Source organism: Cydia strobilella, chromosome Z, assembly GCF_947568885.1.
Source record: "Cydia strobilella chromosome Z, ilCydStro3.1, whole genome shotgun sequence".
In the NCBI taxonomy this organism is placed as follows: Eukaryota; Metazoa; Arthropoda; class Insecta; order Lepidoptera; family Tortricidae; genus Cydia; species Cydia strobilella.
Window position 1 is genome coordinate 9,680,071 of NC_086068.1, and position 22,225 is coordinate 9,702,295.

A 22,225-nucleotide genomic window follows, 5' to 3' on the forward strand; every position below is an offset into this window, starting at 1 on the left:
CTAAGCGTGATTTAGTTCTGGTTTGATGATATTTATAATATTGGGAATAATTAGGGCAGTGCCCAACTTTATGTGCTATAATATAACTACAACCGAGAAAATAATACATCCATATTTTTGAGGTACTTGTTACTTAAAAAACTTTTTTCACTAATTAGGGCTGTTAACTCAAAATCGGACGGGCAACACTGTCACCCGCCGTCAACCAAAGTAAACTATAGGTATAATTTTAAAAGTTAGGACATTTATAAGTAAACACCCAAGGATCTTCGGTTCGACCAGTTCCTGTATTTCTACTAAACTAGTATGTGCTGCCCTAACCAGTCCCATCAAAGTAATATAAGAGCAGAATTGAATCACGCTTTAAAAAACTATACATAATTTTACTGACCCAAATCTGTTTCCCTATTGTATAGCTATTACGTCTTTTGAGACTTTGGAAAGGCATTTCTCTATCCACTTGTTTTTATCTAGTTGTTAAATTTTTCTTGCAATAGTTACGTAAGGATTCACTCTAATGAATGAATTAGTAAGGTGATAATTTTTATGTACATGGCTGTAATTGTTTGACCTCATTTGAATACATAGTAGAGGCCAATTCGAATTTGCAAAGTCATGTCAATTTCATCTTATTTTGATATCACTCACCCATATATCTTAAGAGTAGGGCGCGTACTTATTTATTGTATTGGTGCGAACGAGATGCATTGCGAGTAATTAGGTACATTAACTAATACATCATTATCGTTTGTAAAGTTTGAACGTCGCTTAAAACAGTGAGTAAAGGTATGATAGAATTGGAAGATCATTTCTAATTTTGCAATCTTATGTAGGTATGAGTATGTTTTGTTTAATTTTACACTCAACTGATTGATATTTAAAATACTTAAAACATTTTTGGTAGGCGACACAGCGTTCGACAACGAGTTTAAGGATTACGTTGCTTTGTCACAATCAACTCGCTTAAAGTGCTTACAGATTTTCTCCCTATTTCATTAAAATAGCATTAATATCACGATATCCAGCAGCTAACTAGGACTGAATCTTGCATGTCTACCGTTGCTCAGTTTTTTCATAGACACATTCGAAGCAGGTCACATCACAGCACTTATAATCACACATAAGCAGCTTTAAATATAACTTGGGATAATACAGGAGAAAAAATGTTAGCACCATAATATAACCAGCATCCATCCTGTTCACCATTCTACAACGTGTTTTGAAACACTGATTCTCTAATCTAGTAACTTACAGCTTGTCCAGTCCATCTTGGATAACCGTGACAAATGCAACGGATAAGCTTAAGAGACCGGTATCGATTTTAGTCGCAAAAATGTAAAATTGATAGATTTAGGCGGTGAAATTGTACACCTTTTGTTACATAGTAGAAATAACAAGAAGTTACTGGTTTCTATTAGCACGTCTTCTCATCTTGCCGTTTAATAAAACATTTTTTTGAAAACAGACTTACTAAATTAGTAATGACTTTTTTTCTGATGGGATGGACGTTTAGGTAAAAGCGCGTAAAGCACAGATTTTATCGGTCTTATTTGTAAATTTCGTAAAGTTTGGACTGCTAAAAATGGTAATTTTGTATTACAGATGTCCTGTACTCCACCTTTAATAGACTACATTTTTGTTATTATGACTTTGAAGTAGTGTAAATGAAAGTTAGCCGAAATCAATTTTCTCCAGAAATTACTTCAAAACAAGTGACATTTTCTCCGAAAATCGACTTAATTTCAACGTAATTTTGATATTTAAACAATCTACATTTGCTGAAACTGTTCTTACATCAATTTGTATAATTTACCACCATAATTTTTTTAAGAATTTTTAAATACTGCCCCTCGTCATATATATTACGCTCGCGATCTCATTATTAAAAGGCAAGATAAGAAGACGTGCCAATATAAACCAATACTTGTTATTTAGATATTACGTAACAAAAATCGTGTACAATTTCAACGACTAAATCTATCAATTTTACATTTTTGATCTAAAATCGTTACCGGGCTCTTAAAATTACTGCAATGTTGATTACTAGAACTATAGCTTCACTCTATGTAAATATCCTCGATTGGATATGCCGTTTCTATAAACTTTTGATAAAACCTCTGGAATGCTCGCCTGAAATCAGAATTATAAATTTAATTCTACTTTTGTTGTAATTAAATATGCACCAACCGCAAAAACGCAAAATAATTTTTGGCTGTCCCATAGAAAACATCCGGGGGGGCGATTTTTGAATTTCGAGCGCTCGATTTCGCCACTCGAAAATCTGTGGAAAACGGCGAAATGCTACTTTTGAAATACGAGCGATAGAAATTGGGAATTTAGTGGTATTGACTTCTGTTTTCAATTCTATTAATATAATAGGGTATTCTGCAATTTTTTATGAATGGCATCGGTCGATCAGGTTTGTTTTGAGGATCAAATGTCTGTATGGGGCCCATTGTCTTAAAGCAATACAAAAGTCACAAATGATGGTCAAAGTCTGGCACCCGCACTATACTGACAAAACGCTTCATACAAAATGACATTACATCGTGACGTCAGCATGTAACGTCGCTATCGCTTAGAAGAGAGAAAACAAGGAAATTGCGATTTTGTCGGTGATATATTGCGTTTATGTATATTGTTGCCGTACAATTTTTTTTTAAATAAAATGTAAGGAATCGAATGGTACCATTATTTTTTTCCTATTTGGAAGTTATTTTTTTTTTAACTTTGATGTATTGCTCATTTTCTATCTATTTAACTAGATTTAGTTATGAAATTCGACATGGGGAAAATACCCTATTTAAATGCCTAGTAGTGGAGATATTATTAAAGGGAGAAAAACGAAATCAAGCGATCGAAATTCAAATGAGTTTTTTTCGCAAATTCGGGTTTGCCCCATATTAAATCTGTTCAGTAAAATAGATCACTACTTAATGTATAGAACGTATGGAACAGCTTTAATTAAGAGATAAAAAACAAAACTGTGTTAATGTAGATAATAAAAGGTTCATTTTATTCCCCGAGACAGGCAGGCCAATTCGAATGTAGAACTAGTAGATGTCGTATGTCATTGTTCGAATTGGCCTGAGGAGCGTTATAAGTTGGACCGTTATACGTCAAAACTTTCTAACCACATGACACAAATAAAAGCAGCTCATTGGAAATAGTAAGTAGTGTACTCACCCTACGGCCTCGGCGACTGGCCTGGTTGACTCTTGGCCCCTGAACACGTGGCAGGCGAAGCGCTGCAACGTGGGGTGCTTGGTGATGAAGCCGAGGTACCGGTGGTCGCGCGGGTGGAACGCGCAGAACGACACGTTCTTCAATGAGTAGAAGTAGTCGATGCATGGAGCGTTTCGACCTCTCTGTAAACAGAAACCAAACAATTCAGTAGGTACACGATATTCTTTATTTGGTATTAGAAGACCTTATAGTTAGGTGCTCCTTTACAGGTGTACCACCACATTACATGACACACTTAAAGGGACCCGGAGCTGTAGCCGTAAAAAAACATCCCAGAACTATCAATTTTACTGAACTCTATTTATTTAACCTTTCTTTTTCGTTTTTCATAGTATTGAAATAACGAAATAAATAATATTTAAAGCAATAAAAATTAACCAATTATTGTTCATTTTGTTCGTTTGTAAGGAAAGTGCTCTAACATTCAATATGAATTACAAAAACCCCAAGTGCGTCTTCAAGGCCGTACGTACGCGTCAAGGAAATTTTAAACTAGCAATTTATATGACGATAAAAACTATTTCATCGGACCTCTAAAACAACGATAACTTGTCCCAAGCTTACCTCTGGTTTTGATCGGTCAACCATTCGTAGGCCCTGATCAGAAACTTCTAGAATGCACGGCTGCGCTCTCGGTTCGCCACTGCACTCTCCCACAATTTTTTTAACAGCTTGACACACGACCCCTGTTCCTTTATGAGCTAGCGTCTCCACTGATCCCATGTACCTGGAGAACATTCAAATGTAAGTAAAACAAAACTTTAGTATTATTTATTTTATTCTAGCTTTTGCCCGCGACTTCGCCTGCGTGGAGTTAGTAATTTGGATAGCTTATTTTTTATCCAATCTGCTTTTTATCGATTCCTCATACAAACTTCCACCCCCCCCCCCCTTTCACCTCCTTAAAGGATGACTTCTGGGATAAAGACTACCCTATGTCCTTCCTATACCTAGCAAATTTAAATCGGTTCAGCGGTTTAAGCGTAAAGAGATAACAGACAGACATATAGACACATTTTCGCATTTATAATATAAGTATGGATATTTAAAAAACATACCCTAATAAATATCGCTCTCTTTTTACTTTGGCATTTGCTGGATCAAAGTCATTGTAGTCCATATCTACTGCGTAGGCTGATGGGAATATTCCTTGCTGCCCTGTCCTCAAATTTACTCCTGTATGAATAGTGCAGAATCATATTAGGATTACAGTCGGGTTCCTGAAGGGTAGTACTAGATATTTTTCAAATCTCATGCTCGGAAAGTGGGTCGTTTTTGTTCTATAAAGTGCGCAGAAAGTGATACGTTTCTGCTCTAGTGCACAAAAGTGGTGTACTCCTCTACGTCCCCGTCCCACGAGCAACTAGGTGGACACAAAATGGAAAAATTGTGTCTATTTCTCCTCCTGGAACAATTGGTAATTGTTCTAATTTTACTAATCCCGCATTGAAACTTTTTTTAAAATCAAAATTGATATAAGTAAATTGTTAAAATAAATTATTCTTGATTTATTTTGTTGAATTGTATTTACTCGATTGCATAAGGCGGGAACCAAAAGGAATACACCATAAAATATATATTTTAAACCTTACACTTGCAGGCGAAGGCAGAATCTTATACAGCCACAGTTAAACTTTTGTACGGGTTTACTAATGAATGAACCAAAAATTTCCCCAAAGTATCACACCCCAAACTATTTTACCCAAATTATCATTTCCCAAAAAAATATTTTACAATGCATGTGCTCGAAAAGTGCGTTTCCTACGGAGCCATATTATGCGGAAAGTACTACTTTTCCGCACTAGTGCTTTTTGTTTTCAATTTTTTTTTACAGTACATATGGTGCTACTTTCTCGCACTAGTGCGGAAAAGAGCACTTTTCGTGCATATGTCAAAAGTTTAAAGGGCCATATGTACTGTAAAACGTTGTACGATACACGTGCGAATAGGTAATTCGCAACTCGTGTCGATTTAAAACACTCCTTTTAATAATTAAACTTATTTTCCATGATATGTTTTTTTATTTACTCGCACAATGCATAGTAAAACATTGTATGATACACGTGCGTAAAGATGATTTCCGACTCGTATTCCTTTATACACTCGCTCACTTTGCTCGCTTGTGAATAAAATTCCACTCGTCGGAAATCATACACTTTCCGCACTTGTTGCATAAATAGCTATGGCAAAACAACTTATAGCAATTTTACAGGTAGCCAAAACTCTTTTTTGGCAAGTTATTGTTTAACAAATAATTACTTGGTCAAGTTTCATTTTACATTTTCTGCCAAAAATAGTAAATGATCGTTGACCGCGAACGCTGTAAAGGGTTCGAAACGTCGGGATGTGTTATAAACTCAATATACGCGATATAATCCGTTTTCATAGTTTTATTTCATGAGTAACTATCGCGGTATCCGAAGACAATATTAGTAAATGATCACCAAAATTAAAACTCCATTTTTATGGCTCTCACTGAGCAGCATATATTTGCGGCATTTGCAGTCGAAACTTGGACCGTGGTGCTCAAGCGCTCACAAATTATTTCGTCAGCTGTCCAGAAAAATCTACGAGGTCACCGGGGACCGTAGGGCTGGCTCGTTCCTCGCCCAACGAATCGGCATAGTTTTCCAAAGGGGGAACGCAGCCAGCCTTATGGGAACCCTTTCACAGGGCTCGGACTGGGCTAGAAAGCCTAATATATACATATTGGGCTAGGTCACCCATGTTTTCATGTTTCTTTTTTAGGTATTACTTTTAGTTTGTATAGTTCGAATTTTAGGTTACTTTTTAATATAAGTTTAGAATTAAATTTGTTGTGTTTGTGGTTTAATTGTATAATTATTTTATTGTAAAATGATATTCAAATTCGTTACATTATGCTATCCTATTAAAGCAAATGACACCAAACTAATAACTGTTATCCCAAAAATAGTAAATGATTACCAACATTAAAACTCCGTTTTAATGTAAAAATATACTTAACCAAAATTTTTCATCTTGCTATCCTATTAATAAAGCAAATAACTACAAACTAATCATTGTTAACCCAAAAATAGTCAATGACCACCAAAACTTTAACCACATTTCAATTAAAAATGTCATGCAAATATTTAACATCTCGTTATCCTATTAAATTAACTAATTCACTTCGTGGCCTTTTTCTAGTAGCATTTCGTTTCTGTAAGGGTCGCAGTTCTAAACTAACCTGACCCACTTTTCTAATACTTAGCATTTCGTTTCTGTAAGTTTCTACAATTTCGTCGGACTATAATCAATGTTTACCTTCACACCATAAATCCTCAGCTTCCTTCTGTACATAAATGGGGTCACCTATCTCCACTTCTATTTCATCGTGATGTCGCGGGTTGAACTTATGTAGGCCTCTATGTGTCGCTTCTAGCATTTCCAGTTGACTGTGGGGCACCGTAGTCATGTTACCAGCGAAATTGATACCGCTAATGCTACAGCTGGATGATGGTGAAACCGAAATGTTTGTTTCTGTATACATAAAAACAGCATTGTTAATATACATAGGTACAGTCAGCATCAACGGTATCAGACGATGCGTCAAAAGTATCATTCTCTGATAGCTTAACGAAAAGAGATAATTATGTATATATTTAGAACAATTATTAAACTGTTGCATATATTATAGGGCCTTTTGAACGCGAACTGTCTAGATATTACATATTACTAACCATTCTGTTGTAGAGGCGTCGGAGATAAACTTTTGGGGCCAGTGTCTATAGGTGAGTGTGCTGTGCTGTGGCCGCTGTCGACATCGCCTAGGCTCTGCAGCCGCTCTGAGTCCGGGCTCGAGTCCTCGTCAAGCAAGTATCCGCATTTGAGCACTAAAAGTGGGCGGCCCTGGCATCCTGGTCGGATAAGGGGACCAGCCAGGGCTCCAAGCTCGTCGGCAAGCGATGCCGGTTGGCCACATGCCAATATGGTTGCTGCAAAATTATTGTCAAATTCAGTTACGAGTCAATCGGATGGCGATACGGAACCTGGGTTTAAAAGCAAGCAATACCTTACATACAAACGTAAACGGAATAATAATTGTTAGGATTGGATCTCTCGAATCCTATAGTGTAGATATCAATAAAGTTGGTCGTCGTTTCAGAAACCGAAACCTAAATCTTATGAGACGCAATAAAGTAACCCTCAGCAGGCGGATTTCTCATGTGCCTGTATTGATGATTCGAATTATAAAAGTAATTTTTGATGTACCTAATTATTATTTTTATAGATCACTGTAATTATATTATTTAATTTCGAGCTGAATAAAGAACATTTTCGAACATGGTTAAAGAAATAGTTTAACATTGTTTATCTAAATCAATATCATAACCTCCCTATAATATATCCAGACGACACGATAAGCTAACAGCCTATATTAACAAACCTGTATCTGTGGGTGCATCGTAATTTTTACTTTACGTTATCGATAACCGATACCTTAATTACATTCAAATTGAGAACATCTCTGAGAAACAAAGAAATTTGATTTGGCCTCTATTCTAATATCAGTCGAGCTGACGTTTTATTCGAAATGAAGTGTCAGTTGCAAACAATTACGACAAATTTCGCATGTTACTTCAGTTACTTGATTTCGAACGATATAGCAGTCGGCCCCCGACTCTAGCTTGTCTCTGAATTAAAAACAACGGATGCGTGAAATGCGCGAAAAAGTTTGCATTACCGCCTGCACGCTTAATTAGTTTGTAACATGGAGACTATATAAAGGAGCCAAATCTCTATGTATGAAAAGTGTCCATCAAAAAACAGTAATTAGGAGGCGCCACCATACACCGAAATACTACCAAAAACAACCTACGTAATTTGGTCGGGTTATTTGTTGCCTTATATGGTTCATGTTATACTCATGTCCCAGAGCCTAACTATCCATAGTTTGTAAGTATAAAATTACTTTGTTTTGTTGAAACTTATAATATTGATGTAGATAAAGCAGTGTATGCAACTGTACATAATTAGGCATTAAAATAAGCGTGTGATGTGTGATCCTTTTATGGAGCCATTTCATTCGTTTCATAAACCCACACTCGTATTTTAATTCCTTATGTAGCAGTCACATAAACTTCTATTACCATTGCCTTATTTTCATCTTATTATTATTTTATGTAGTTTCGGTGCGTTCGGTGCTCAGATGTGGTGCTTTTAGGCATGAATTACATTCTTGAGGAGTAAGCGAGCTTTTAATACTTTTAGTATCAGGAAAATCATAATAGCTCTAAAATCTTATCGCGTCAAATCCATATATGATAGAAATGGTTTCTGATTCTGTCCGTCCGTCTGTCACAGCCTATTTGCTTCGAAACTACTGGACCAATTAAGTTTGGGGGCTAAATGAAAAAATGAAAAAAAAAGTTTTGCAAGCTGTCACTGTGTGTCATACATACATACATCATACCTACATCGGATAAAAGCGCTTATTGTGAGGATCTAAATACATTTTATAATTCTGAGATAAATAGCTTAGAAGTTAATGAAGAAAATTGGCAAAAAATTACCCCCCCCCCCTTATCTCTGAAACTACTGGCACAATTTAAAAAAAAAATACAAAAAATAAACCTATATATTACAGGAAAACCTACGAATTATGATTCTAAGTAAATAAGAGAAACTTTAAAAAAAGATTTCCAAAGTATATTGTGTTATATATCAAAAGAAAGTGCTCATTGTGGGAATCTCGAACATTTATTTGTTTTTTGTAATTTTAAGTTGTAAGGTTTTCCTCACAGCGCGTTGTTTGTAGAAACATGGGGTTCCCGAAGCGACAATTTTGTGCTGGAAGGTTTTGAGCAAGTGTGCAGAATAGACGGTCCTAATGTGTCGATTGCAAACCCAGGGTGGGGTTCTATAGCTTATATAAATAATAATTACGCCAATGAACTAGATAATAGGTCCAAGAAAGATTTTTTTGTAGATAGTCCAGGGAGTGGGCATTACGAATGCCTCATATGTGACTTGCTTGTTACATTAATCATTTTAATAAATTTGTATTTCAATATTAATTTTGAAATTGTAAAAAAAATCTTATTTAGTTTTAAATTTGCATGCCAATTTTTGACTAAACATGTGATACTAAATCAATTAATTTGTAACATCTGTATGTAATTACCATGTTTAAGCAAATAAATATTTCATTTCATTTAATTTCATTTCACTTTCAAAGTATTGGGTGTCCAATTCTTATGCATAGGTATACCAATCTCCAAAATGTCACCCTAAAATCGCCGTAGAATGCATTAGAAAAGCTGAGATCAGTGTACAGGAAAAGACAATTCAAATGTCTATGAGTGGCCAGTAGTGCCAAAGTTGCAGACCATTCTCAAAATTTCCGCAATTTTTGAAAACTTTCATGAGAAATTTCCCATGCAAGTTTCCACTTAGAAAGTTCCCGACGTTCCCAGTCAGTTTAGGGATTATTATTATTACTTAATGTTCTTAACTATTGACGATTTTTTCGTTTAACATTTACTTAACGGCCTGATTCAAATTTTAATACATGTCAAAAGAAACGTCACTTTTGACGCTGACATATCCGATCTATATCGTATCTAAACCTAAAATTTGACCGAAGTATATTAAAGTTCGAATCAGGCCGTCACTCTTTGGCGTGCTTTGGCGTCTATTTTATATCTCATCGAAATCTAAACTAACTGTAAGAAGGTTGGACAATAAGTGTGCAGAAAAAATACTTAACTGACATTCTCTTTGGCACATTGCTATAATAGGTACTTACTAGACCTGTTTCCTTGAAAAGCATGTCCACGAAATAAGACGTGCTAACTAAATACCATACCAGTGCAATAAGTTATTGCCAATAACTATGGAAACGAAACTAAAAATAGCTCATAGAAAAGCTTTACTAGCAAAGGAAATCGTCGATTTTCTTAAGCGATTGGGCCTCATCGTCAAATTGAACGTATAGTTATGGAACGTATGTAATATGTCTACCTATAATAAATCAATCGTTATAATTGCTAGATTATGATGGTGAAAACCTAATCACGAAATATAACTAGAATTTTGAGAAATCCTGAGTGGTGGCTGTTGTTACTAACCACGGGTATCCATTGCACTTTTTGGGCTGGGTTTCGAATGTCTGAGTCCAGTCGCAATAGCACTAAAGGTTGAGGATGGGTCGACTCAATTGCATTCGCCAAAGCGCAGGTGCAGAATCTATTAATAAGGAACGATGCAAGCGCCAGCGTAAAATTATCGAACCGGCTATCAACTTTGGACTTGAACCAACGAAAACAATAACAGGAAACTCGTGCATGGAGTGCTAAAATTACAACTTACATTTTCTGTTTTTTGGTATTTCGGGGAGTTTTCGCCTGCGCCGTTCGCCGTTAACGAAGGTCTGATGACGTGGGCTGCGCTGCGCCTCGGGGGGCTCCGGCGGAGGTCCCGGGGATGCCGTCCCGGGAGGGAGCGCCGACATGGAGTCATTGTCGGCTACGCAGCCTCGGTCGTCCTCCGGCGTGCCATCACTTTTCGATGACGGAGACTCGTCTTCCAAATCCACATTTGGCACTAAACTGTAACACCACATTCCAACTTTATTAGATCTCGTTAGGGTAACTCACTCTGCGTCGCGCATTACGTCTTCATCTCCACTCTTATCGAATATTAGTTACGGTTACCACATAACTCGGTACACTTGGGCTTAACATAGAGATAAAAAAGAGCGCTTACGAATAAAACGGCGTTGGAGCCTTTGTATGTTGTGGTATTCTGTCGAAAACTCTCCGAAATTCTTCAAACTCGCTGTCGGCCATGTCGCTTTTGCACCTGATAGTTGGGTATAGAGCGAGGGGTTGCGCGCGTCGAGCGCTCGGGGTGGTATCGACCGGCGCAGGGTGCGCACCGCGCGGCGCGCGCACGTGTCCTGCAGGCGCCCACAGCACTTCGCAGTGGTGCGTTGGGCGATGAAATGCATCAGCGGTAATTTCCGTAGTGAATCTACATTTATACCCCTCCATAAATCCATAAAAACATTTTTTTTCCAGATAACTGGAACTTATTTAATGAGGTAAATAGGACATGCACTGCACACATGACCTAGAGGAAGTCATATTGTAAAGAGGATCAGGCTCACAGCTGACTACATAAGTGCAACATGCTGTATGCATCAAAATTGTCAGCTTCCTTTTTTTAAAGTTTAAATAAATATCTCAATTTCAATTAGAATAAAAAAAATATTGGAAAAGATCCATTTATAATTAGGTAAATTATGATACTTTCCTAACAGGTCAAATGAGTCCATTGTAGTCGTCAGTAAGTAAACGTACGTCGATATTTTTTCAAAGCCCGAAACCGTACTAAATAAAAATAAAGAAAAGTTTTTACGAGTTAGTTGAAAAGATGGCATGTAAGTAGAAAATGATAGTAGTGAAGCAAAAGCCGGACAAAAAATACATCATGGAAAATAGAAGTAGTAATGATTTATTCCCGATTCGTCGAATTCCTGTTTTCCCGGATTCCTGTTTCGTCAGAATTTATCAGTTATATGATATCAAGCAAATATTGTGGCTTTACACATCTATTAAATAAATAAAAGGTGAATTATCATAAAATGTATCCATTCTCACGTTTGACTCAGTCAATTAAATAATTACTTGTTTTGTTAAGGCCCCGTAAGTTCAGGTTCTTCTCTCACTCTCACAGAGCGTAAGCGTTATCGAAACGGCGAAATCGCGGATATCGTGTTTTTAAATTCGTAGTTCTAGTAAGTTGTAACAAAAAAAGTAATCAATGAGTTCAATCAAAAATAAAATGCGCTGTTTTAGAAGCAACATATTTTTCGCCTTTGTGCAAAAAATGTTACGTATGTGCGGAGTAACATTAGAGCTTGCAAAAAATTGAGCAGATGGACAGATTTTGAGTTCATTTTACTTTCGATAAAAAATGCATTTAAAGGTGCAAGTTTTCATACAAAAAACTTCTCTCCTGGCGATTTTCGCAGAAACTACAGCTAACAGGCAGCTGACACAATACCCAACTAAAACAAACATGGAGACGGCGGGAAAATTATCAGGATCGTTGACAGTTTTTTGACTGCAGCCTGATCGTAGGTTATTTAGGGAATCAGTACCGGTAATGCGACCACGCATCAGGAATGTGCAATAAAAACAGTTTTTCCATTTCAGATTTTATCGACCATTAACTAAGTTTCATCCAGGGAAGCTTTATATTTGTCCCTTAGTGCATTGTACAAAAGTAGTACGCTGTTTGCAGAGCTGGGAGCCCTCATCCTCGACGCGGCGCGCACCGCACGCACGAGAGCAAAACACACAGCGCCAGATGGGGATTACTAATAAAACATCAGGAGAGGAGAATAGCCGCAGATGGCCTATCACCTGCGTACAGTATTTACTAGGTCAAGTGCAAAATCTCTTCGTTTGACCGAAATAGCATTAATAAACAATCGAATTACTAAAAGACACTTTATCATTAATATCGTGTTGTTGATTAATAATAATCATAACTCTGAGTCGGTTTGTATTAAACAGAGAATTATAATCATCAAGCTTGTTTGGCGGAAATAAAATTATGTCTTAAGGGTTACAATAATGTACAAGTTAAAAAAATAATATTTTTTTAATTTCCTTATCGAACATTTAGAAAGTTAGATGCATAAATTTATAAGGCATAGATGCCTAGTCCGTACATCGCTAGTGAAGCCATTTCAAGTGCGACGTCACGTCACAAACAAACCGCCTGATATTAAATTTCACGCGTTACTATCGAGTTTAATGTGATATTTTTACGTAATCGTAAATACAAAAATCCAAATTTTCGTCAGCCGCCATTTTTTATAAATGTTGCCAATGTAGTGAATATTTTTCCTCCAAATGGGACATGAACTTACATTCTAAAATGAAAAATTTATACGCTTAATTGAAGTTTCTTGTATAATTATAGAAAATTATATATTTTAACATTTTTAATTATTTTATTTCAAAAATTAATGTTTTTTTAATAAAATAATATTAATTATTTATTTAGTTTTGTTCTTATTTTAATTTTGTGTGACGTTCGTTTTAGATGTAAATTTCGGAAAATTTCAGTTAAATGCCTACAATACGAAAAAAAGTTTCACTTGCATCGTGGTTTCCTAAAGCAACCCAATGTTTTTATTATTTTATGCACATTTGTTAAATAAAAGAATAGTAAAAACGTATCAGGTTATTTATTGAAACCATATTTCACAAAGTACAGAAATGCAATAAATCCCTAAAAGAAACATAAAAAGCTTTTTCTACAAAATGAAACCTACACACTTCCAAATTATTAATAATCAAGTGTAAGAATGATGTTAAAATTTCCCTATTTCGAGGGAAATTAATATATACTGGAAACATATTATTTTTGTAAATATGTGTGTTGCTGAGCGTAAAATACGAGCGTTCCACGCACACATTAATCGTGTTTCGTCTTCACTTTTGGCCGATTAGTCGTATGGGGACTATTTGTCTATGTGTAATTAGTCTAAGATTGGATGAATATCCATTATTACTGTATTACCTATTTTTTAATATTAAGAACATGTGTCTACTAAAAAAAATCATGCAGCCAGACAAGTCGCATTCACACGGCTCGGTACAAGTACAACTATCATTTCAATTTATAGGATATACCGTGGAAGAATAAATATTTACATAAATATAATATGACACACGTTAGAACGGTCCGAGTCCGGGCCGAGGCATCAGACACTTTCGTTTCCTATAGAAAGCGTCACGTGAGGCGTGAGGGTCTCTTCACTTCACTTGGTTCCCATAAATTTTAATTTCCGATTTTTTCACTCCATAACGTTTTCCATCATAATTTTTATTAGTCATATAAATATTGTCAATAGCCATAAAATTAAACAATATAATTTGCAGTTCCGATTTTTGCAGGTCATCATTATTGTTAGTCATTAAATTAATACAAACAAACAAGCAAACTGCCGAATCCGACACAAGACTAGACGATTCAACGGAGCCACGCCATTCTATCGCCAAAATAGTGTTGAGTTTTTAAGTTACTGAAATTTACTTATGTATGTTAGTATATAAGGTATATGTAATATGGGCCTTGTTGCTTGAATTAAATTTCAAAATAAATAAATAATATTCAAGTCTAGACACCAGCAAAGGTAAATTAAATAAAAGCTTGTAAGAATAATTTAGGAAGCATCTAGGTTCAAGGATCTTTCGAATGTCGTTTGGATTTATAAATGAACTTGTAAAATGGACCAAATGAATGAAGCTATCCCGGGTAGATTTTTTTGGTTTCAGTTAGGGAAAGATTGGCCTATTTTTGACCCGCCCTTCCCCTTGGTGATATTTGGTGATTTTAATACAACCTCCTCCCCCCTGCCACAAGATCACGTGATAATTATGATGCGGGTACCCTTAGACGCTAAGCAAGTCGTTTCTACTGTATTGCGTATTAAGTTCAAGATGCCATAGTCCAAAAATCATCATCAAAATTCGCTTATCACATATACATACATACCTATTTATTCTTTTTTGATTTGTATTCATTAGTTTTTATAGCAATGGCGGATGATTGAGGAAAAACGTCTATGGCTCCCAGAAAACCAGCGATATCCGAATCAAACACGCGTAGTGACACTGTGAGTGTAGTATGCTTGGACAGACCAACGAGTGTGAACGCGACCAGACCAACGAATGTGAATGCGACCGATGGTAATGTTGAAAGCGAACGCAGCCGACGCGCAAGAATGAGGGTAGACCGAGCGCAGTCTGCACAACTTTGACACCCACCCGCTATCTTCAGTCACCCGTGAACAAGATGCATGTAACTGCGTCGAAATATCGGGAGCTCATAAATAATACAAAAGGTAATCACGGTCTATATCCCGGTCAATATAAGTGTAGTGAAACTAACCGTGAATCATTCAAAACTCTAATTGTACTAATTGTCGTAACCTTCGCAAACACCCGCAAATTGTTAATTTCCCCTTAATGCAACTTCTTAGTGTTTCTTTTCGACTCCTTATAATTATTTCATTTTTCTTTGATCTAAAACCTTTTGAATGCAGTTGAATTTTTTTTATTGTCAAATCTTGACAAGCGATTTCTTTCTGGATGGTGTGAATGGTTTTCAATATGATTGCCTTTTTCGTCATTTTTTTATTAAAGCGGCTATGCCAACCCTCTACGCACTTATTTGTAGAATGCTTTTCACTAAATATAATAAAACTTTTGAATACCGTATTAGCCATCCATTGTGTAATAAAATAAGACGTGAATTCTTCATTTTTATCTGTATTTGGAAGATTTTTTGTGATTGACAGCCAACCTTCTGGTATCATATTTTGTGGTACTAGCATAACATGCCATAGTTGCAAAAATTATTTCCCCTAATTTGCCGTGCTTTTAACCGTGTAACCAAGATATAACTAATACTGAGTCTAAAAATGAAGAATCCCATCAAACAGCAAACGTCTAGTAGTCTCCCAGATTTATCGAAGCTATAGAAAAAAAAAACAACAGCGTTTTCTTCAGAAAAGTCCATCCACTGGCAATCATACTCAATTTCAACCTATAATTAATATTGCTCAACCTGTCAAACAACAAAAAAACTACCAGTCACCGAAGCCACCGAGAGAATTTTTACCAGACTTCTGAAGAAAAAAGTACGCTGTTATCCTCTAGCAGTCACACTCGATTTCAACCTACAATTAACATTGATCAATCAATTTCGAGAAGCGAAGAATCACAAATATTTAAAATAGGTATATTATCTGATCAAACCCAACATGCTTCCACTCAAACAGATTCAAATGAGATTCTAAGTAGAAGATCACAAACGTCTATTAACTTGTCAAAAAACTCGCCACGTAAATGTAAATTAAAGGACGAAAATAAGATTGTTAAACGTAAACTCAATTGCCTGGAAAAATAATATTTGAAAGTTCAAGATGAGCTAGAAGCGAAAAATGCATCCCTGGTTTCAGACCCAGAAGATGAAGTAACTCGAAGGTTTACTAAATACATGGAGTGGCAGAATAAATTAAAAAACAAAATTAAAGGTAACCGGTACGGTGCTGAGTATAAAATATTTGCTTTGAATTTGCACTACGCTAGTCCACAAGCATATCGTTGGCTCCAAACAATTCTGAAGACTCCCGACAGAAGAACTCTGCTTAAGCTGAAATTAGATTCCTCCTAAGCTTGATGAAAGGGTTCTACAGAGCCTGTCTTTAAAAATGAAGTCTACCTGACAATGAAAAATATTGTACGGTTTCACTAAACTTATATTGACCGGGATATAGACCGTGATTACCTCAATCAAAGTCAATATAAGTCTAGTGAAACTAACCGTGAATCATTCAAAACTCTAATTGTATGATTTGTGTTGATGAGATGGTTATGATGCAAAAAAAATACGAAATAATTTGATTCCATAGAATTAACGGTTGTTCATCCTCAGAAATAGCGAGTAACGCTTATGTTATTATGTTACAAGGGATATATCATAACTGGAAACTGCCTTTATCCTATGCTCTGCTTGGAAGTACAAAACATTATACTGTGAGACTCGTGGATGAATGAAGTCATAATAAAACTTTACGACGTGGGTATACAAGTAAAAGCCATTATATCAGATCAAGGGTCAAATTTTGACAAATACGCAAAAGTAATTTATTAGTATTAAATTGTATTTCAATAAAAACTTCCCCTCGTATAGTATTCGTTTTTTATTAATGGCCACATAATATTTTATATTTTTGATGTCCCACATTTGATAAAGGGTACTAGAAATAACCTACTATCAAGTGATTTCTATTAAGTACAAGGAAAACAAAATATCCTGGGATCATATTGAGTATATATATGAACACGAAAAAAAAATCAACTTGAGATTAATACCTAAAATAACAAAAGCTCACATAGAACCAAACAATTTTGAACGAATGCGGGTTAAGTATGCTACCCAGATTTTCAGCAACACGGTATACGCACCGCTCGAAACATACATCGAATTTAATAAAATCTCTGAAGAGGCTAGTGACAGCTAAGGTTATCAAAACAATGGACGACTTATTTGATGTGCTAAATTCTTCCCAAAAGAACTCAGCAAAATTTTTTTGAAATGCTTTCAGATGTTCTGCCGACCAAAAATTGATATTTCAAAATGCTCAAGATGTTTGCGGCTATAAATCTTGTAATCATAAAACACAAAAACATTTCAAAATTTTCAAATAACAATTCAGTCAATATTGCAGTTATTCGAAGACCTTAAGGCGGAGGGATTTCGGTACCTGTTCACAAGACGACTAAACCAGGACAGTCGAAAACTTTTTTGGTTCTGTCAGACAATAAGGTGGCGTATGCTCTAATCCCACACCCATGCAATTTAAGCGCGCGTTTTCTAATCTGTTAGGAATATATGAACATGCTCAAAAACGGTAACACTAGCTGTGAATCGGATATTAATGAGATCCTACTTAAAGCTGATGATATATTCAGTCATGAGCCCATAATTTATCCCGAACATCCGCCGTCGCTGGTTAACTTGAACGGTGAAAGCGATCATCACATGGACCTACCAGAACTAAACGCACTTACATATATTGCTGGGTATTAACTATTTAAATGTTAATAAAGCACCCAGACTGCAATAAGTCGTTTGGTGCACCTGTATATTTACCAGATTGGGATCTAACTAGGTTCAGCCATTTAAACACAAACATGTCATTTCATGGCAATTTGAAAATGCCATCTCATGAAATGAATGAACATGTAAAAAAATTAGAGGTGGTATTTACAGAAAACTTTGAGCGTTGTTTAAATGGAAACGTTGGAAGTTAATTATATGAACTTATGAAGAAAACTGAAACACCGGAACTACCACGTCCGTGTTTTCCTATTGACCATTTGTTACAACTATTTGTGAGGCTGTATATTTACGCTACGATAAAATTCAACAATAGAAATTTTAAGACCGGGAAAAAAAGTATTAAACAGTATTCGAAAGTTCGACAACTATAACCACCAGTTTCTAATTCGGGTTTTATTAGATTAAATAAAAAATGTTTTTCCTTCGAATTTTTATATATTTTTATTTATTGTATTGTAAACAGCTATTGACCCTCATTAAAAAAAAACTAGATAGATTGATACGATTTATAAAAATTATCATCCAGTCAATATTGTTCATAAATTAAACATGGTGAGGTGAGGTACCAACATTGTTTTCTCATTTCTTATATTATTGTAATTTTAATATAATAATCTGAAACTGTATAACCCAGATTCGAAATCAACAGCTAGAAATCAATAAATATTTAACAATATTATTTCGTGGTTTACTAATATTACATAATTATATACTTATTCAATATAATATATTATCACCCTTTTTAACGATTTAAGCAATGATTGTTTCAAATAAATTAATTATTCTAATACAATGAATCGACTCATAGAAAATCGATCGGACTTCTGCAAAGCTCGGTTGGTCTTAAATTATATAGTCTGTGGCGTCGTTTGACGTTGGCAGCGCGCAAACTTGACAACCCTAAATAGCCGAAAGGGATAGTGCCATATTTTAGAAAGGGATAGCATGATTCGACCCTGAACCGCTGTCAAACTTCGGTTTTGCAGGAAGTTTCTTTTCTGTACGGTAGTACTATTACTTATTCTGTGCCGTGAAAACAAATTGCAAATGACAATTACATTCGACGAGTTAGTATACATCAAAATGGATAATAAATAACGGTCAAAAACTTTTTTTTACAATTTTGGATTCTAGTAGCAAAAATATGGTGCTAATTAGTGTTGATATAGCGTGTGTAATAGGCTTGTGTAGTACATGTACTAAAATCAAAAAGTCACGATTCCCTCCACTGTACTAGACCGAACTATTCCCTAATGATTCTGCTCTTAGTACGTTTCAGTACACTAATAGTAGGAGATACGTTATATATGGTCGACCTTCACCGATACGTCTGACGGATGAAACTTATATTTTATGAAAGAAAATATGTTCCTGAACATAAATAAATAGGGTTGCCTAAAGAAATATGGTCAAGGCTATTTTTAATAATTTTTTGAAAATATTTTTTTTTCTTTAAATTTCACCGATTTGTCTGACGAACGGAATAAGTTCCAATGGAAAGTATACAACTTCTACAACTTGAATAAATTAGGTTGCCTATGTTTTTCCGGTCACTATTATGAGGTTGCCGTGTTTAAACGGGTGAGTTAAAATCGATAATTGCACGATTGAATTATATACTTATCGAAATAATGGTAATTTTATTGCGAATAGAATGGTATAGGGTTGCCTGCATAAATCCGGTCACAAATAAGGGTTGCCAGGCTTTTAAAGAAAATAAGAAGGAAAGACTTTTAGCGATAACTCAAAAACGGCTTAACTGATCACGATTGTTTTAACTATTTTCGAATGTGTTTATTAATCACTATTTTTGTGATTTTTTTCATAAGTTTTGGATGAATAGTTCAAAAGTTAGAAGGAAAAACCCCTTTTTTTTCTTTCTAAATATTTTTTTTCCGAAATGATTAACTTTATCAATAAATGTTGTTCAAAGGCCCCTATTTATTTTGAAAGACCTATCCAACGACACCCCACACCATAGGGTTGAAACGATAAAAAAATTGTCACACACATTTTGTTTCTTTCAAAGCGATTTTTTCTAAAACCCTATTTATTTTAAAATACCTATCCAACGACATCCCACATTATAGGGTTGAAACGAAACAAAAAATCCTTACTTACATACATTTTGTTCCTTTAGACTTATATTGACCGGGATATAGACCGTGATTACCTTTTGTATTATTTGTGAGCTCCCGATATTTCGACGCAGTTACATGCATCATGTTCACGGGTGACTGAAGATAGCGGGTGGGTGTCAAAGTTGTGTAGACAGCGCTCTGTCTACCCTCATTCTTGCGCGTCGGCTGCGTTCACTTTCAACGTTACCAACGGTCGCATTCACACTTGTTGGTCCGGTCGCGTTCACACTCGTTGGTCTGTCCAAACACACTACACTCACGGTGTCACTACGCGTGTTTGATTCGGATATCACTGGTTTTTTACACAAACAAATCACAGGATTCCACACATTTGACAGTTTAAACCCATCTTCACGATTAAAATTTTTGTATTTGTGAATTTCAACGGCTTCTCTTACCAATCTTGGTATATAGTGGCGTTCTGTCGAAATGACCTTGGGACTATGCAACTCGATCCAGTGATTTGTACCCGACTCAAGGAGATGCTGAGCAATAGCTGACTTGCGAACGTCATTGTTCTTGACCGCAGCAATGTGTTCTTTAATTCTGCAGGCAATAGTGCGTTTGGTCTGCCCAATGTACGAACTACCGCAGCTGCACTCAACTTTGTATACACCAGGTTTTTCCAGGGGAAAATTGTCTTTGGGCGACCGCAGAAATTGTGCAATTTTCCTGTGCGGGGTGAAGATAGTTTTTACAGAGTAGTTATTTAGTATTTTTGATATCTTGTCTGTCACACCCTTGACGTACGGCATAAACGCTGGCTGTCTCTCAACGCGATGAGTAAGGCGCTTGGTTTTTGTGTCCCGCTTATCCATGTTAACTCTGTAGCCATTCATCCTCAGGACACTCTGAACATGGTTCAGCTCCTGGTTTAGATGTAGCGAGTCACACAGAGCGTGTGCTCGATTAGTCAGTGATGCCACAACCGAGTTTAACTGTCTGGGATGATGGTGCGAGCTCGCGTGTAAATAGCGGTCCGTGTGAGTCGGTTTCCTATAGACTGAGTGTCCCAGCATGCCACAACCTGTAACATTCAGTCTCACATCCAGAAACGCAATACTCCTTTCTTGTTCCATTTCCAATGTAAACGACATAGATCGGTGCATGCTATTAAGGTGTCCTAGCATCAGTTCAGCTTCCTGTTTACCACCCTTAATTATGCAGAACACATCATCCACGTACCTCTTCCAAATTTTAACGGGAACTGGGGGCGCAGAAAGGGCTAGGTGCTCAAAGTGTTCAAAAAAAACTCTAATTTTGTTCCTTTATTTTCGAAAATAGTAACTTTTTTTAAATAGTAATTTCTTTAGGCAACCCTATTTATTTATGTTCAGGAACATATTTTCTTTCATAAAATATAAGTTTCATCCGTCAGACGTATCGGTGAAGGTCGACCATATATAACGTATATTAGACTATAAACAGAATGGGAGCGAGGACCGAGGAGTGACAATGACAGCAAAGCGATCCGAGTGATCCGACTCATCCGACCGAACTAAAACTAAACGTCGACTCTCTCTGTGTACTACTGTACTAAAAGAATGAACAAGTACAGTTGTGAGATTGTACTAATTGGGAGCGATCTTTTCAGTGAACGAGCATGCACAACTCTAGATTGTGTCACTGCCTCCGGATTACGTTTAAAATTTCGAAAATATGTATTAATAAATTTGCTCTTTTTTTAAACAGTTTCTAACATATATTGGTACACCAACTATACTTTTAAAACTGCTTATCTATATATACTCGTATAAACGTAAAAGTCCTGACTGACTGACTGACTGACTGACTCACTTAAATCAACGCCCTGCCCAAACCGTTGGACCTAGAGAGCTGAATTTTTCACAATAGGTAGTTTTTATAACGTTAGTATCCACTAAGAAGGGATTTTTCAAAATTCATCCCCTATGGGGATGAAATGAGGATCCAAAGTTTGTATGGGGTTCAAGTTTTATTTTAAGCTAGCAATTTGAAACTTCGTTAAAAGATATATTATTAAAATACAAGAAAAGTAATTTCAGCGTTTTTGAAAATTCATCCCCTAAGGTGGAGAACATTTTATTGAGTGCGGGACTGGAATCTTTGTATAAAGGTATATTATTAGCATAGAAGAAAAGTAATTTCAGCGATTTTAAAAATTCATCCCCTAAAAAGGTTAAAAA

At 35.9% G+C, this 22,225-nt stretch overlaps 1 protein-coding gene across 1 annotated transcript; it reads right to left on the reverse strand.

Annotated features, from left to right (window-relative positions):
* Positions 1 to 2,006: 2,006 nt before the first annotated feature.
* On the reverse strand, positions 2,007 to 11,223 carry LOC134753882 (JNK-interacting protein 1). Its single transcript, XM_063689841.1, has 8 exons — positions 10,975 to 11,223; positions 10,579 to 10,817; positions 6,948 to 7,202; positions 6,532 to 6,747; positions 4,305 to 4,422; positions 3,811 to 3,973; positions 3,187 to 3,368; positions 2,007 to 2,130 (listed from the first exon to the last, which is right to left on the reverse strand). Exons 1-8 carry the CDS (start codon positions 11,055 to 11,057, stop codon positions 2,058 to 2,060), a joined length of 1,329 nt encoding a protein of 442 aa, XP_063545911.1. The 5' UTR covers positions 11,058 to 11,223; the 3' UTR covers positions 2,007 to 2,057.
* Positions 11,224 to 22,225: the final 11,002 nt, after the last annotated feature.

Coding starts and splice junctions, on each gene's coding strand:
- LOC134753882 (XM_063689841.1), bottom strand. CDS start 11,057: ATGGCCGACAGCGAGTTTGAAGAATTTCGGAGAGTTTTCGACAGAATA. Junction 7,203..10,578: donor AATACCAAAAAACAGAAAAT/GTAAGTTGTAAT, acceptor ATAATTTTGCAG/CAACCATATTGGCATGTGGC. Junction 3,369..3,810: donor TTGACCGATCAAAACCAGAG/GTAAGCTTGGGA, acceptor TTCTGTTTACAG/AGAGGTCGAAACGCTCCATG.